The sequence below is a fragment of the Xenopus tropicalis genome, chromosome 7 (assembly GCF_000004195.4).
Source record: "Xenopus tropicalis strain Nigerian chromosome 7, UCB_Xtro_10.0, whole genome shotgun sequence".
NCBI classification, from domain to species: domain Eukaryota; kingdom Metazoa; phylum Chordata; class Amphibia; order Anura; family Pipidae; genus Xenopus; species Xenopus tropicalis.
Window position 1 is genome coordinate 106,117,413 of NC_030683.2, and position 17,225 is coordinate 106,134,637.

At 39.1% G+C, this 17,225-nt stretch overlaps 1 protein-coding gene across 1 annotated transcript in view; it reads left to right on the forward strand.

Moving 5' to 3' along the window:
- Positions 1-11,383, forward strand: part of shisa7 (shisa family member 7) — an 84,636-nt gene extending 73,253 nt beyond the window's left edge. Inside the window, exons 5-6 of the mRNA XM_002939964.4 lie at positions 1,489-1,644; positions 1,919-11,383. Coding sequence (XP_002940010.1) covers positions 1,489-1,644; positions 1,919-2,505 — 743 coding nt within the window. The 3' untranslated portion in view covers positions 2,506-11,383. The remainder of the gene's footprint in view (positions 1-1,488; positions 1,645-1,918) is intronic.
- Positions 11,384-17,225: the final 5,842 nt, after the last annotated feature.

Consider the following 17,225-nt stretch of genomic DNA (forward strand, 5'->3'; position numbering starts at 1 on the left):
ACTTCAGTGACGGGATTACATTCCACTTAAGAAGCATTGATTTACAAGATTAACACAGTCCTGCACAATTCCTTATCAGAAAGGATCTTTAAACGTATTGATGCACAAAATGAATAGCTTCTGTATTTCCGTTCTGCTATAACATCTAAATCCCAAGTGTCTGAATAACACATTGACTACCTAGAAACTGCTGCTTGTACATGTATCCATACTGAACCTTCTTATGTCCATAAAGAAACCTGTAGCCTATGTTGGCCACTGTAAAAGTTATTTACCTAAATGGACCTGTTCTAAAGGTACAGGTAGAGAGACCTGTAGGCTATAGTAACATTTTAAAAAAAAAGAATAGAAATATATTTCAGCTGATCCCTCAAAAAGTGTTCATCATTTTCAAGCCAACAAGCAGTTGCTGCCTGTATTTTTACAAATGAACACATATCAGTGCCTTATTTTCATTATCATTATATCTTGCATAAAAAAAGGCATTGACTCAAGGGATAGAAACATAATTTTGCCTCTTTATAGGTCCCTGGTAAGGCCTCACCTTGAGTATGCAGTGCAGTTTTGGGCTCCAGTCCTTAAGAGAAATATTAATGAGCTGGAGAGTGTACAGAGACTGCAACTAAACTGGTAAAGGGGATGGAAGGGTTAAACTATGAGGTTAGACTGTCAGAGTTGGGGTTCTGAAAAAAGAGGCGCTTGCAAGGGGACATGATTACTCTGTACAAGTATATTATGGGGATTATAGGCAGAAAGGGGGGGTTATTTTTCCCATAGAAACAATCAGAGCACCAGGGCCCCCCCCTTAGATTAGAGGAATGGAGCTTCCATTTTAAGCAGCGTAGGGGGTTCCTCACGGTGAGGGCAGTGAGGTTGGGGAATGCCCTTCCTAGTGATGGGGTAATGGCAGATTCTGTTAATGCCTTTAATAGGGGACTGGATGAGTTTTTGAACAATCAGAATATCCAAAGCTATTGTGATACTAATATCTACAGTTAGTATTGATGTTGGTGTATGTAGTTTATATATGTGAGTGTATAGATTGGTTGGTATAAGTCTATATATGTGCACTGGGGGCTCACTTGGAGGGGTTCAACTTGATGGACTTTGGTCTTTTTTTCAACCCAACGTAACTATGTAACTATCATTAAAGGGGCTGTAAAGTAATGTAATTTTGCCTAATGAATATAATATAAATCTCTGGAACATTCAAATGTAAATGCAGTTTCTATTGGATGCAGCTTATTGTCATTTCCTGTCTGCTAATTCTGACTCATGAAACAATGGAGCGGAAGCCAACTATGAATAAGCATGCAAGGCACTATGGGAAATGGAGTCTTGGCTAGAGAAAAGCCGCTGCATTATTTCAGTGAGTCAGAACCCGCAGTACAAACAGTGACTGACAAATGTTTAATCCAATGGAATTTACATTTACAAATAACTTTTCCTTCCCTTATTTTTTATAAGTGCTTGGTTCTCTCTCCCTAGACTACAGAATGAACAATATACAGCTTCCAACTTCTTCCACAAAGTACAACACCTTGTCTTTTTCCCGTTCTTTCCACAACCTCTCGCATTTGCCACCATCCTACGAGGCCGCCATCAAGTCTGACATCAGCAGATACTCTTCCCTCAAGAGACTCGGTAAGGGCACGTCCAGGCTGAAACCGATATCCCTCTGTCACACTAGCTGAGCTGATTGGAGCAGTGCTATAGAAAATGATATTGACTGAATAATCATTAATTTCAGCAGCAAATAAACCAACAGTAATACCAGAGTATCATAGTATTTTATAGTTAGTAGTTCTATAGATATACAGTATAAATATAGGCAAAAGAAGTATAAGAGTAATAGGATTCATGAACAATGACTATATATTGATTATTGTATTATTTCGTGTTTCCCTTATATGTGAAGCGGAAAAAGATATGGATGATTTCTACCTGAAAAGGAAACACCTGGCCGAGTTAACACGTGGTACGCTCCCTCTTCATGTCATGAAAATGAACTACGATCATGATGGCTATCTGGAAAAATCTCAAGCACCAAGACGAGTAATGTCTCAGGAGCATATTCTCTCGGACAATCACTACCCTGTTCATTATGATTACACCATACCTAGAGACCGCCTTGTCTCCCAAGAACGCCTTCTTTCTCGGGAGGTATTGCATTCCCAGGAACACCTGCTCTCTCCTGAAAGGATGCACCGCCGTGGCCCATCACCATTCCAAGAAATGCGATTGGTCCACCAGAAAGCTCTGTCCCACACCAATGTCTGTGCCAGCACCCCAATGCTTGACCGTCACCACATGATAAAGATGAACTCCCATCCTACATCTTCCAACTCACCCAAGACCACTTGGGACATGGGCAACCACACAGCCAACAGGCGACAAGCCTTTGCTGCCAAGCGCCAAAACACCATTGAGCAACTTCAGTTCATCCCTGGGCACCTCCCAAGTCAGCATCTGCGCACGGGGAGCAAGAACGAGGTCACTGTTTAAACACTTATTTTGGCTCTTTCTTTTTTTTCCCTCCTTAGAAAAAGAGGCAGTTGGTTTTTGTACTGTAGTTTCCTGCTTTTTCTCATTGCTTTATGTCTAATAGCTATCATGAAAACCAAGAGTACAGGCAGAAGACAATATCATTTTTGAGTCCTCGTCAGGACAATGTTTTAATGTTTCATTCACTTTTTTTAAATAATCCAACTGCCTCCACCGCCAAGTTCACGATTCAGTTCTTGGCACCAACTGATGTCAAAGATGATGATATCTTAAAGACAGAGACAAGCAGGCTGGAAACAGGAAACATAGCGCTGGCTTCCTGGTTTTTATACTGGGTTGGTAGCACCTCGTGATGGTTCAGTTCCATGGAAGAGTGGGCTGAAGGAAACAAAACAATCAGTGAAAGTTGTTGAGGTGTTTGGCCAACTTCAGCCGGCGAGAAGATTACCGAGCCAAACTGGAAACAAGTGACCCTTGTGTGCTCTAATCAGGGTAACGTCAAGAACTGACTCCAACTTAAAGAAAAGTTGCACACTTTTTTAACTCTGTTTCTGTACGAAAAAAAAAAAGTGATATAATGCATTTTGGATGGACATAAAAATGCCATAAAACCTTTACACATAGAGTTTTTTAACTTAACTATTGTCTTGAATGAGAAATAAAAAAAAAAAAAAAAGAACAATACCTTTGGTTTAATAGATGCCAAAACTGTCTTGTTCGTATTCCAACTGGATAACCATCGAATAAACTTTACAGAAACATGAGAGTGAGCTCAGAGAAGGAATTGTACCCACTGTTGCTTCCCTTATCTAATAGTTGATGAAAAGACTGCCTTGCCAGGAGTTTGCCGATCGTAAAGCAGAAAGACTTGTTCTTTCAGAACGATTTCCTTTGGAATATAAGAATTTTTTTTTCATTTCTTTTAGTCTCATTATCGTTTCAAAAACAGAAGCCATTTGGTTGTTGAGAGTGAAATTTCCCAGTTACGTCTGGTGTGAAATCTATCACTTCCTCATCAATTTCTATTTCGTTTATTTTTTCTTATTCAATGACCTGACGCTATTTCAGATGAGCTTTTAACTCCACGCTCTCAATGATATAGCCAGAAAGCTGATCTGAGAAGCCTGCCCACCACCCACTTCCTTGAAGCTCTTTCCATCACAAATGGCCTTAACCTTTTCGATAAATATTTGCCGTTGGGCAGTCTTTTTAATTAAAGTAGTACTCCCAGATTTGATGTACTCTGTCAGCTGCCAATGTATAGACCTGTCGTGACTGAAACATTTTCCTTTGCCATAATAGTGATCGAGATGTCAACAGACCAGGCTGTCCTGAGTTCCAGGAACCCCCCAAACATTGCCTATATACAAGTATTCTTTAGGAACACAGTTTATAATACCGACAGAGCCATTCTTTCTGACTTTTTCTCAACTGCCAGTCCTACTTGCAGATGTCTTGCTGCTAAAATCTTAACTTGATGGAGAACTTGGACTGATCCCTTAACAAATAAAGCAACCAACATAACACCCGACTACTTCGTCATGGCTGATTTGTTGAACAATCAAAACTCTTTGACCACTGAAACATGAAAACTGCTGTGTAGCATGAAAACACAGACAGATAAGTGTGTTCCTCTCTTTTTTTACCCTCCTCCACCAAACCATTCAGACCCTACTGCTTATTTTTTGGTGTTATGGAATATCATGGGAATGTACATTTTTGTAACAGGCTGAAGATATTTTTTATTTTCTTCTAATACTGTGGCATCTATTTTGGCACTGATCACTGTTTTTCATGCTGATGTGGTTTCAGACGAACTTTTTTTTCTTCTCTTAGGACAGTTGCTAAGTGTTTTTATCAAATTTGAGGGTCACTAAATGCCTCCTTTATCTTAGGGTAAGAAGCACTACACTGATCACCCTATAGCACTACAGCTTAAAGAGCAATTGACATTGTGATTGTGATTGCACCTTGCCAGAACCTTCAAAACAAAAACACTAAAACAATAGGTGAAGATTATAGTGGCTCTTTATCAATACCGTGCCAACATAGTATATTCAATTATTATTTTAGGCAACTTAAGTACTTCAGTTTTTACCTGAAACGCATATGTGCAAGGGAATTTGTGCAGAAAGCTGCCCTTCCCTCTATTTTAAAATTTCAAAACCCTCTGAACCGAAGAGCATTCTTCATGTCCTTGGACAATGGGAATTTACATGGATAAGTGTATTAAAAAGTATTGTATTGCCTCTTTATTAAAATTAAATAATCTATCCACCTAAACCTGTATTCACTAGGAATCTTGGATATATGTGACCTGAATCTGTCTGAGCCGTATGATTCCACTTGATCTGAACTGAGTTGCCAATTGAATCGTAGCTGGAATACTCATCTATGTCCTGTTTGCCATAAATGACATACCTCAGTTTTAATCCAAAAGATGGGAGCCATATTGTTGTTCTCAAGTTACAGTATAGAAATGGTTTATTATAGGTTTTGAAGCTAATTTGCCGTGTTTTACATGGACGCTATAAGTGCTGCTTTGTATGAGTCTTTTTTCCTTTCAAAATGTCCCCTATGTGAGGGGGAGTTCTTTGCTTGTTGGTGTTTCTGCTAGTTTCTCAATGTTTTCTTAGCATATTTTCACCATTACTTGTCCAAAAACATGTTTTTTTGCTTCCCAGTTCTCCATTGTTAATTGTTTAAGTTGTAGAAATATATACTCACCCCCCCCCCCCCTGTCATTTGCATGTACATACACAAACTATCAAGCTATTGTTTGTATTTTTGTTCAACATTTATATCACTGAGACATTACAGAGCAGCATGACCTTTTAGAAACAAAATGTCAGGTGGAACAGCTCTTAGGGGAAGGTCAGAAATGCCCTTTTCTGTATGGGGCAAATGAGAATCTAACATCCACAGAAACAATGAGTTTTCATATTCTGACACCAGCAAGAACAACATTAGAAGGAAAGCTGCTTTCCCACCTTTTTTTAAACATATTAATTTACTACAGTTCCACTGATGTTTGGATGGTCTGCTATTCATATAATACACTGTCTCATCATTGTTTTATGATTTGCTATGAAAGGGCCCCCTAGGGAGTAGACATTGGGCAAATGCCAGGTTAACCCACATGCCATTTATTTGGAAATGATTACGTTTGACCACCTATAAGGATGATCTTATTACACTGGTCTGGTGGCAGTGTGACTTAAGCAAACCAGCAAAGAGCAGCCACACTGACATGAGTAATTGATCATCCTGATATTGAATCATGCTGCAAATACAAAAAAACACCACATATTGATTGGCCAAACTGATAACTGGGGAAGGGGGTTCCAGACATTGGTCAATAATAATAATATTTGGCCATAATTGTAAGGATTTTATGAACGCCTTGTGTAGTGTAACCAGTATGAGAGTTGGTTTAAGATATTTACAGTGTCCAAGTACCCAAAATGTATTGCTGAAATGAATGCTGAACTGAAATTGCATAATATTTAGGTAAATATAAAGGCGCCAAACGTAAAGCAACAATTTGCACTCCCTTGTGTAAACCTAAATATTACCCTGTACCTGTATGAGTGCACAGATATTCTTTGCCATCTGTGGCAGTGTGTAACGAGGCTATGGTTCTGAAATGATCAATTTAGTATATTTCTGTCTATTTCATAAAGCTCAAAAGAGACTCTAAAGGAAATGGCACAGGGGGCTACAGAAAACACTGCAGGCAAAGCACCTGAAATTGACCAGTGTGCCATTACTATTTATTGTTTTCACTGCGGTAAAAGCCTAAGCGCTTTAAAGCTAAGGTTATAAAAGCCATTGTTTTGTATTTTTGAGAAGGTGAGGGTTCATATTGCTGCACCAAATGCCATTAAACCCAGCCATTAACTAAAATCTATATCAAGGGTAGCCAAAGGGTTATATTTAACCACACCAGGGGCCCAGCCCTCACATTTCATCAGATTAAGCTGCTTGGAAAATGTTGGAGACCTTAAAGGGCACCTATCACCTTTAAGTAAGAAATCTGGTGTATAACTATGGAGCAAATTTGTAGCCACATTTAGTAGCCCATACCATCCAATCAGCAGTTAGCATGACAGGTCTAATAATAAAAGCAACATCTCATCTTATTGGGTTACAGGAGTGGGGCAAACATTTGCCCAGGTTGGCACCAATCCATGGTCTGTCATAGATCTGTAGTGTGCAACTTCTTCCTCGTAGCTTGTTTCTAACACTATTCATGGCCTGGATCATATCAAAATGATGAAGATGTTATGGAAAGGAGTCTCTAAAAACCATGGGTACCATCAGTTTGACAGCACCATTCTAGATCATTCCAGAGAGACTTCTATAGGCATAAACCATAATTATTAGAAATAGGTTGCTCCTATTTAGTTCAGGGGCTTATTTGTATACTTAATTGTGTATTATAATATCCTCCACTTCTTAACATTCACAATGTCTTCAGCCTCAGTGTCCTTGTGTGTACGTGCCATTTTCTTTTGTCTCTGTGCTTGTGCCAAAAAGGAGGTTGATATTTAAGAGAACCGCAAAGCTCAGGAAAATCCTCATGAGAATGATTGCCAAAAGCTGCTCTTTAAAAGGGCAACTTGTTTCTAAGCATTGTTATCTGCTAAAGGTACATTGTGCCTCCACATTATCCGGCCTGTCTGTTTTATTTTATATCAAGACAATTGTTGTATATTTTGGTATTCCTGTTCCATGCCAGTTTGATGTTGTCTATTAATAAACCTAGCTTACAGCTTTTTTCGATATGTATGGTGCAGCCACAATGCTTCTCTGAGCCAGGGCTTCACCTTGTGGTTCCACCCAGAGCTCCATGCAGGATATAGAAACATAAGCAACTGTTTCCTGGGGAACCATGATTAGCGGAATAGAGGTTTGGTGATTTTTACAGTCGGTATATTTGACATGATGAGCGCTGTGCTTCCCATGTTTTACATAACAGGAACAGAAAGCTGTTTGAGAGGATAGTTCTGATTTGGAACCATATGTAATCTGCTATCAATGGCTCGATCTGATGTAGACATGGAAGAGAATCAACCTGTACCAACTAATGCAGGTCAACGTGGAGTCTGTTAGGCTGGGGGTCAAATATTTCGATACTGAAAAGTGGTGACATAAAGAATTGACATTGCATTGTGTACTATTGGGGTACAATATCGCACAATATCTGCATACAAAATACTATTAATGATATCAAGCCATAGGCTCTGCCTACTGTTAAAGTGGGTTATGATCTAATATATCCTGGGGTTATTCAATACTGTACTTTTTGTTGACATCAGGTTAAAAGCATAGCAAGTTCCCCTGCCCAAGGTCATTCCCCAAACCCACCCATGGAAGTCAATGGGAGGCGACTCATGGCAGATAGTGGGAGATTTCACAGCCTTGTGTGGACTTTCCCACTGTTATCAATTCTTTATAAGACAAAAAAACAGCATATTTGTGAAGATCCTACCACCTTCATGCTATAGCAGATGCTGTCAGACTTCTGACCTCCCTCCCATGGAGGTCCAACTTTAATCAGGGCCACCCCTTTGTTCCTAACAACAATCCAGATATAGCAAAAACATTTTTCAGTCGTAGTTCCCAGAATACATAGGATATAATGTTCACCCCACAACTAAACTGACATTTAAGGTGGGTTTTCATGTGCATTTAGGAAACATATTGGCTTTCTCCAGTGGCGTAACTATAGAGAAAGCAGATCCATTGGTCACGGGGGAAAGCCTAGGGGACAGGGGGAGCCCAGACCATGGGATCTGTTTTTTTCTATAGGTCTAAGAACTGCCCCCAGAGGGCACGGGCGGTTGGTGGTTGTTACACCTTCTACCACTGCTCAGACCCTGCTGGTTGGCCGGCCCCATACTTTAGGAACCACTTTAGTGATAAAAAAAAAACATAATTTTCCTAGGTATGACAAAACCCTCCCTTCCTCTGTCCACGCAAGGAAATATTCACAGCGCATGTGTCCCTTAGTAGAAACCAACCACAAATCACTGTTAAATCTCCTTAAGTTTCTTCTCCATGTAACGTGACAACGATTTTTCATGTAATATGGCCCATAGGTCACATGATGTTCTGTAGATAGAAATGGCACCAGACTTTGTTACCTTCTGCAATTATAAAAGCTTTTTCTTCCTTCCTATCTCTTTTTATAAAAAAAAAAAAAAAAGAAGAATATAAATAACAAAAAAAAAATGCTTTTAACTCTTTGGGTATCTGCCGATTCTGGTAGGCCGTTCTAACCTTTAAAGGGCTAATAAATGCTTCTTAGCTTTTTACTGCCAGAGGGGCACCACTGTGTTGGCTTCTGCCTGGCAGCAAAAGGAGTTTATTTTCTGTCCCAGAGAAATGTTTTTTAACTGTGTGTTTTCAATCTTATTAAAAGATGTTTGGAATGTCAGACATATATATATATCTATAGATAGGTACACATGTAGTTGTGTGAATTCAAACTATACACCTAGATTAGATTTTGTTATAAAAAAAAACATAGATACATATATATATTTGGGACATGTTTTCAAACCACAATGTCCAGGACTTTAATGACTTGCTTGCTTCCATACACTCTAAACTATGAAGGATTTAAAATAGGTGAGTGTTATATAATCTTGTTTTTCCAGGTCTGTCTTGCCCCCAGACATTGCATATAAGGATTAACTGTTTAAGGCTACAGCCATACTGTATTGTTGTCTTTAGTTGCCTGATGTGACCCTCTCATGTAGCTTGTCCCATTGCAGAGTAGGCAATACAGAGGCCATTGGGTGGGTTGTTTGGACGATAAGTCCAAGGAAAGCTGGTGCTGATGGCAGAGGAAGGCCCAGTGTGATTGGCTGCTTGAAAATGGACTTGTATATAACTTTTTGCTCACGTGACCAATCTGTAGTGCTAACTGTTTTTCATTTTTGTGGCAAGTACTGTAAATCCCACAAGGCCTTTGCTTTATTGCTTCCCAGTAAATGAGCATTTGGTATCATCTTGAAAGGCCAATTGTTCTTCCTACAAAAGTAGAAGAAAAAATATGTTTGTAGAAATCAGTGGCGTAACGATAGAAGAAGCAGACTTTGTGGCTGCCGGTGGGCTGGGGTACCCCCTTGTACCCCAGCCCACCCGCAAAATTTGCCTTCCCTATGGCAGTAAAAAAACTCCCTCCTCTCCAGTCACTCTCCTAATTGTGAGCAGGGAAGGAAGACACAGATGAACAGAAGATGCCAGCGAGGGGCAGAAGTCTAGCTGGGAGGGTGGGGGCAGGGAGTTGCCCTGGAAGTATCTCTGTGCCCCGGGCTCCTCCGAAGGTCCAGTGCACACTAGTTACACCACTGGCAGAAATATATATAATGTGTGTATGTGTTTCTGCATCTCTATATCATTCTCACAAACACGCACACATATATATATATTTATACAGATGGTGTAGTTGTTGATACAGGCATGGGACCTGTTATCCAGAATGCTCAGGACCTGGGGCCTTTCTGTAATTTGGATCTCCATGCCTTAAGTCTTCTTAAACATTTAAATATTAAATAAACTTCCAAAAGTTATATCTTAGTTGGGCTCAAGTACAAGTTATTGTTTGATTATTATAAAGAAAAAAGAAAATCATTTATTAAAGTATGAATTGCTTGATTAAAATTAAGTCTATGGAAAATGGCCTTCCTGTTATTTAGAGCTTTCTGGACAATGGGTTTCTGGATAATGGGTTACATACCTGTATAAAGTATGCTGGCTTTCATCCGAATGGCAATGTGCTTTGCTATCATTTTGTTAATATATTTAAGGGTCTGTAAAGGTATGGGGCTACTGCATAGCTTTCATCCCTTCAAAATACATTTTGTAGGGAACCTTGGTCACTGGGTCTTTGATCTGTATAAGAATGGTGCCAACAGGGTCACCTTGTGCCATGCCTGCTACATGATGTGCTTAGCAGACATAGGAATAACATGCAGTTTCATGTGGTAACCATTCTACTGTAAGCTTTGCAATGTACACCAGGTATATGTAAAAAAATCATGGGAGAGGGGACAGACATGGAGATATAGGGACAGCAAGAGCTTCTGTTGCATATGGCTGCCTCTGTCATTTGGCTGCATAGGAAAACACAGTATGGCTACAGGCCTCTTCATTACAGAGGTGTCCAGTTCAGCATCTTATTTAAAAAAAAAAAACATAAATAGAACATAATAATGGAACATACAACTTGTAATACAGGAATCTGGATTGCTTGGGACCTAAGGTTTTTTTTAAATAAAGTGTTCTTTCGCTTTTTGGATCACATTAGTCAATTGAAAAATATTCAAAATGAAAAGGACACACAATAGGATTGTTTTTATCATCAGTAGAGATTTATGTGGCATAGTACAAGGCACTGTTTTATTATTACAGAGAAAGGTGAAATCTTAATAAACAATAAAAATGATATGCTGAAAATTGACTCTATGGGAGAGGGCCTTCCTTTATTTTGATCCTTTCTGGACACCAGGTTTCTGAATAATGGATCCTATAGCTGTAACCTATACACAGATCTGTGATAATAGTGATATTACTATTATTTTGTTCTTCCTGAGAATCCATCCTGTTGCTGTCTGTACTAATTGACTGGGTTCCCATCCTGCTAAAGGCTACACGCAAGCAGAACTTTACAAAACTAAAAATATTGTATTCAATAATTATGTTTTTTTTAACCTGGGTTTGAAGGTGAATGCTGTTTTTTTCTTAACCTAAATAAATCATGAACCTGTGCATCGGATTCTCCTCTTGCCAACGAGCCAGACCTGAGAACTAGAATTTATGTTTCTGTTTAATGTAATTTGACCACATTAAAAGCCTTCTAACTTCCCATTGGTGTTCTGTGTTCTGCTTTTATTGCTTTTTTTTTTTCTTTTGTGTAAAAACAGAATTTGTTAAGTCATGGTTAAAACTGCATTCTGATGGGCCTCCCAAAGTCCATATTTCGTGGCCATGGTATATTCTATATACATTGAGGTGACTGCAAAGCAGCAAGTTGAAGACTAGGTAGAAACTAAAGGGCAAAATCTGAAATTATAAGTAAAGTCGTAGTCTACCTTCTGTCCATATGAACAAAAAAAAAAAAAAATTAGCAGGCCAGTGAGAAACCTCTGCATAATAAGGAAGGAAGGGGTTTGTTTATTCAGAGGGCTTCTCAGTATGCTGCTTGGTTGTTTCTATGAACAGGAAGTGGAATGTGACTTTACTGTTCAGACTAGCGCTATTAATTATTCTCATGTTAAACAGGGAGTATACTACAGTATAACTATATATGCTCTCATTAGACAAACGGAATGTGTACTGACTCATTATATACATGTTTTGCTTGCACTGCTTAAACTGCTTAAGTTCATTCTGATGAAGTGGCTTTATTACTTACCCCACTGTGGGTAACAGCTTGTCTGACTCCAAAATCCACATGATCACGGGAGGTGAAATGCAGTGAGTGAGTCCTGCCAAGGGACTATGGGATGCAGATTCATACAGGCAGCTTGTTTGCCTAAAATGGGTGCTTCACATATGCAGTATGTTATAGAATGTCCTTTTTCTAGTAACTTTGCAATTAGTCTTCATTTTGTACAGTTTTCAAATTATTTCTTCCTCTTCTACATCTTTCCAGCATTCGAACGGGGGTCACTGACCCCAGCAGCCAAAAAACTATTGCTCTGTGATCTTACAATTTTATTATTATTGTAACTTTTTATTACTTATCTTTCTATTTAGTCTCTTCTATTCATATTTCAGTCTCTCTCCTATTCATATTTCAGTCTCTAATTAAATCCACTGCCTGGTTGCTAAGGTAAAAAGACCCTAGCAACCAGATAGTTGCTGAATTTCTAAACTGGAGAGCTGATGAACAAAAAGCTAATTAACTGGAAAAAACACAAAGAATAAAAAATGAAAACCAATAGCAAATTGTCTCAGAATATTATTGTCTACATCATACTAAAAGTTTATTTAAAGGTGAAGAACCCCTTGGAGGGAGAGTCAACTTCATTGGCTTAATTGATTTTGGGAGAACAGACTGCTTATTCCTCTGGATTTTTGTATTTTATTATACATGTGAATTACATTTAGGAAAAGGATCTAAAGATAGACCTTTATGTTCTTTTGCACTTGGCACTTGGCAGTCTGCAATATCCATAAAAAAATCAGTAAACCTTAAATGTTAGGCAAATTAATGTAACTGAACAGAAGCAGCTTTGATGAAAGCAGAGGCAAAACTATAGAGGAAGCAGACCCCGCAGTCGTGGCGGTGGCTGGGGGACAGAGAGGCCCAAACCGTGGGGCCTGCTTCCTCTACACATACCACATACAGTCACTGCACCCCAGGCGTGTAACCCAATGGGCTGCACCGCTGGTATCACTTTCCCTCCAATCCCGTGGGTGCAGTGAGGATATATAGTGTTTAGTTCATGTTTGGCACATTACTCTCTCCCCTGCTGAGCTTGTGACACATAGGAAATAATAGTTATTCACGGTCACAGCTCTGTATGTGCTGCACGTACTGCCGATACCCCGACAGTATATCAGTCCACCAATCCAAAAAAGAAAGTGTAAGGAGAACCCAAACATCGCTGAATAAAAATCACAGTTTATTCAATCCATTTAAAAACAAACTATGCAAGTGTATATTGGACCATAAGCTTGACGCGTTTCGTAGCGTCATGCCACTTTCTCAAAAGCTGTATAAAGCCCAAAATAAATAGATGCTTTTTATAGTCCATTTTTAAATGGATTGAATAAACAGTGATTTTTATCCAGCGATATTTGGGTGCTCTGTACACTTTCTTTTATTTTAATCAGTGACACAAACAACCATTTATTGGCTCAAATTTTAACAAAACAATTCAAAAAAAGCAAACATACTATACCAAATGACAAACAGGTGCATCCCAGTGCCTCCTAATGTGTTTTGCACCATTGGGTGCTTCATCAGAGGAGGATGGTGAGCTTGTTAGACACCCAGACTTTGTGACAATCACATCCCTGGTTGTTCTGGTCCGGCTGCACTTATTATTCCCCAGCCCAACTTACTGCACAAACGTTTCTTCATGAGCTGGAGAAGCTGTGCACCAATTATATGGCTGAGAGTTAGAGTTGAGCTTCAGTTATTAGTTTATCACAACACAGATATATTGTATAGGATCTACAGTATAACGTGCTGTCCTTTTTTTAAAGGTGTTTTTCTTTAAAATGAAATAATCTGAACAATGAATTGTTTATGTGACAGATATTGGTGGTTGCATTGCTCTCTGTATTACTGTTATATTACAATCTCTATGGGGAAATATACAGATAGAAGAAAATGCCTGAGAAATTCAACTGCCACATCCACATATATCTGCAGTTTTCACTTTGAAAAATCAGGTGACTTTTTGCTATGAGCACTAAGAGGTACATATACAGCTGATCCTGCCACTTCTATTTGTAAAAATACTCAGTTGCCGGTATGGCAGCTATTTGCTTGCTAAGTGTTGAGAATTGCACAGCACTCACTGCTGGATGGTTTGGATCAGGGGCATCACTACAGAGGAAGCAGACCTTGCAGTTGCAGGAGACTCAGAAGCATAGGGGGCCCAGTAAGACCCTAATTAATGAGCAATTTCAATATATATTGGCAGAATAGGTCAACTTACCAATGTTTTAGGGCCTTACATTGAATTTACTGTGGGGCCCAGTAACATCTAGTTAAGCCACTGGTTTGGATGTAGGAAGGTGGCACTGCCAGTGCCATAGAATTACTAGTATAAACACTGATAAAAGTGCTGTTTGTTAATTGGAAATGTTATTAATAGGGCAGGAAGATAAACATATAGGTAATCCGGTATTTTTTTTCCAAACAAGGGGGCAAGCAACCCTATCTATTTTTTTATTAAAAAAAAGCTACAGATTATTTAATGAAAGTATATTGGAGATAGGTTTCTTTAGGGTTAGGGGTAAGTAGGGAACCTGAAAAAAGGGATTTTATGTTTTGCCTTCAGATCCCCTTTAATACAAAGTAAATATATACTGGGCCATGAAAGCAAATTGTAGCTCCTTAAGATTAGAAATTCAATGCCTGATAATTGTGACAGTTATCATACAAGGTTATTCTTGTCTCTCAGATGGAGTATCCTCTTCTGTGATGTCTTACAGAGTGCAGCAAGTAAAGAACTGAGTGTGCCACATTCCATCCCTGGTTGTAGGTAATTGCTTATCAGTAATGAGGAGAAGCCACTACGTTGGAACCCCCCGTAGCACCAAGATGCTTGCCATTCCCTTTGAGGGAGACAACTGGCAGTTGCACAGCTATGACTGAGCAGAATAATGGATGAACAACATAGACGCTACCACTTATTAAAGAGTGTATGTCGCTGATATCTGATCTCCCCAAGCTACACAGATGCAATAAGTGGAAAGAACTAAACATAGATGGTAACCACATTTACCAAATATTTGCAAGAAAGGGGCAATAGGAAATTCATAGTCGGTGCCATTGTAAATGGTGTAAATGAACTAGATAATGTGGCCACAATGGGCAGAGGAGTCTGGGGCCCACTTGGGTTTTTCCTGGTATCCCACTGGGTCTGAACCTGTTCACAGTGGCTTATTGCTGCTGAAGTTTGCTGCACATTTATATTTAGAATTGTGCCATAGGGCTTTTGTGTCAACTTCAAATGCTACATGTCAATGCCTAACTTACTCTGAATGACCCATATAGATACTGGGTGCTGATTTGGACCTTTTTGTCCAAATGTGTAACCCTCTGTCACTAGCTAAGGGCTGCATTAATCTATGCATGTGGTCTCCATTAATCCAAGCATGTGGTCTGCATTAATCCATGCATGTGGTCTGCATTAGGGCTGCATTAATCCATGCATACGGTCTGCATTAGGGCTGCATTAATCCATGCATGTGGTCTGCATTAGGGCTGCATTAATCCATGCATGCGGTCTGCATTAGGGCTGCATTAATCCATGCATGTGGTCTGCATTAGGGCTGCATTAATCCATGCATGTGGTCTATGGCAACACATTTTCACTTCCTCCAAGGGTCAAACATTTGCAGTCATTTAATAAAGAGATTTATCTGCCCTACAAAAGGGCTTCGGGTATGAAATACCAGTAATGATATGAAATTATATATCGGTTTAGTAAAGCACTGTTCTTTCCCTTTATAGGTACAAGAATCTACATAATTATGATTGCAGGGCTGCTTCTTGCATCCAGAGATTCCGGACAAATGCTCCCCAGGTGCCGATACAGATCTGATCCAGTCCTGAGTGTGGGGACCCCTTGTGGTGAAACTGAAATTAGCAACACGCTGATATTTGTGTTACTTTAGAGTCCTGCACCTTCATGCAGAACTATATTGCATACAAAGGTTGTGTATTGAGGTGTAATGTTTCTTTAGAGTGAGAGGACATTGTTCACAGGGAGCGATAATCTTGCTTTTTATATGATTTTCAGTATATTTTCAGTAACTGTGTCCCACTTCCCCTCCACTTCAGGGTTCATTTCATATAATGACAAAATGTTTCTCTTTTTACACACTAAGGTGAAATGAAGATTAAAATCAATATATTTTGTATAAATTATGATTCTATTATTTTTAAAATGACAGTGCTATCTCTCTCTCTCTATATATATATATATATAATGAATTGAATTCATTAAATGAATGAATTCCAGTTTGTCTATTTCCTAATTTTCTTTTGTAATAAACCATTTTACACTACTGGTGTAATTAATGTTTATGGTACTCAATATAGTACTGATATTGAAATTTAACAGAATCAACCATTATAAATTATATATTTCATACCTTTTTCATTGACTTTATTATTAAAATCCTTTTCTTTGTTGCTGATAAAATCACCTTTCCTCTCCTGGCCCTAGATATCCCCCTCACCTTTGCATTAAGGGCTCTGGCACACAGGGAGATTAGTCGCCCGCGACAAATCTCCCTTGTCACGGGCGACTTATCTCCACGAGTTGCCATGACCCGCCATCCCACCGGCGAACATGTAAGTCGCCGGCGGGATGGCACAAGCGGCGGCGCGATTTCCCGAAATCGCCGAAAAAGACTTGCGAGTCTTTTTCAACCCTATCAACCCTAAGGGCTCTGGCACACGGGGAGATTAGTCGCCCGCGGCAACTTACATGTTCGCCGGTGGGATGGCAGGGGAAGGCAACTCGTGGAGATTAATCTCTAATTAATCTCTAATCAACTAATCTCCCCGTGTGTCAGAGCCCTAATAGAATAAAACCCTGTACTGATTGTGCATTTATTTATACATATAAATGTTATCTCCTCAAAAGCACTTTTTTCTAAGACTAAACATACACTGACCTTTAGTGATAACTTGCTGTGTAGAGATCTTGTTGGATGATACGCCTTTCATTCTCTAAAATAATGGCACCTTTGTATTCTTAACCAGAGAAGACAATAAAATCTGCTTGGTAAGCACAGGAGTAGCTGGTATCATTCACTTCTTATATAATTGGCTTCCCTTTCTGTTGATTTGTTGTTAATTGGCCATGGGACATTGTTAATAATTGGCTTCTTACCATTATTACTCTCATTGGCAAAGTTCTTTCTTTTAAGCAATGACATGAGAGGTAGTTAGATAGAGAACCCTAAACTTGCCAGGTAAGCAGGAAAAATTAAAATATCAATAAATATTTTAA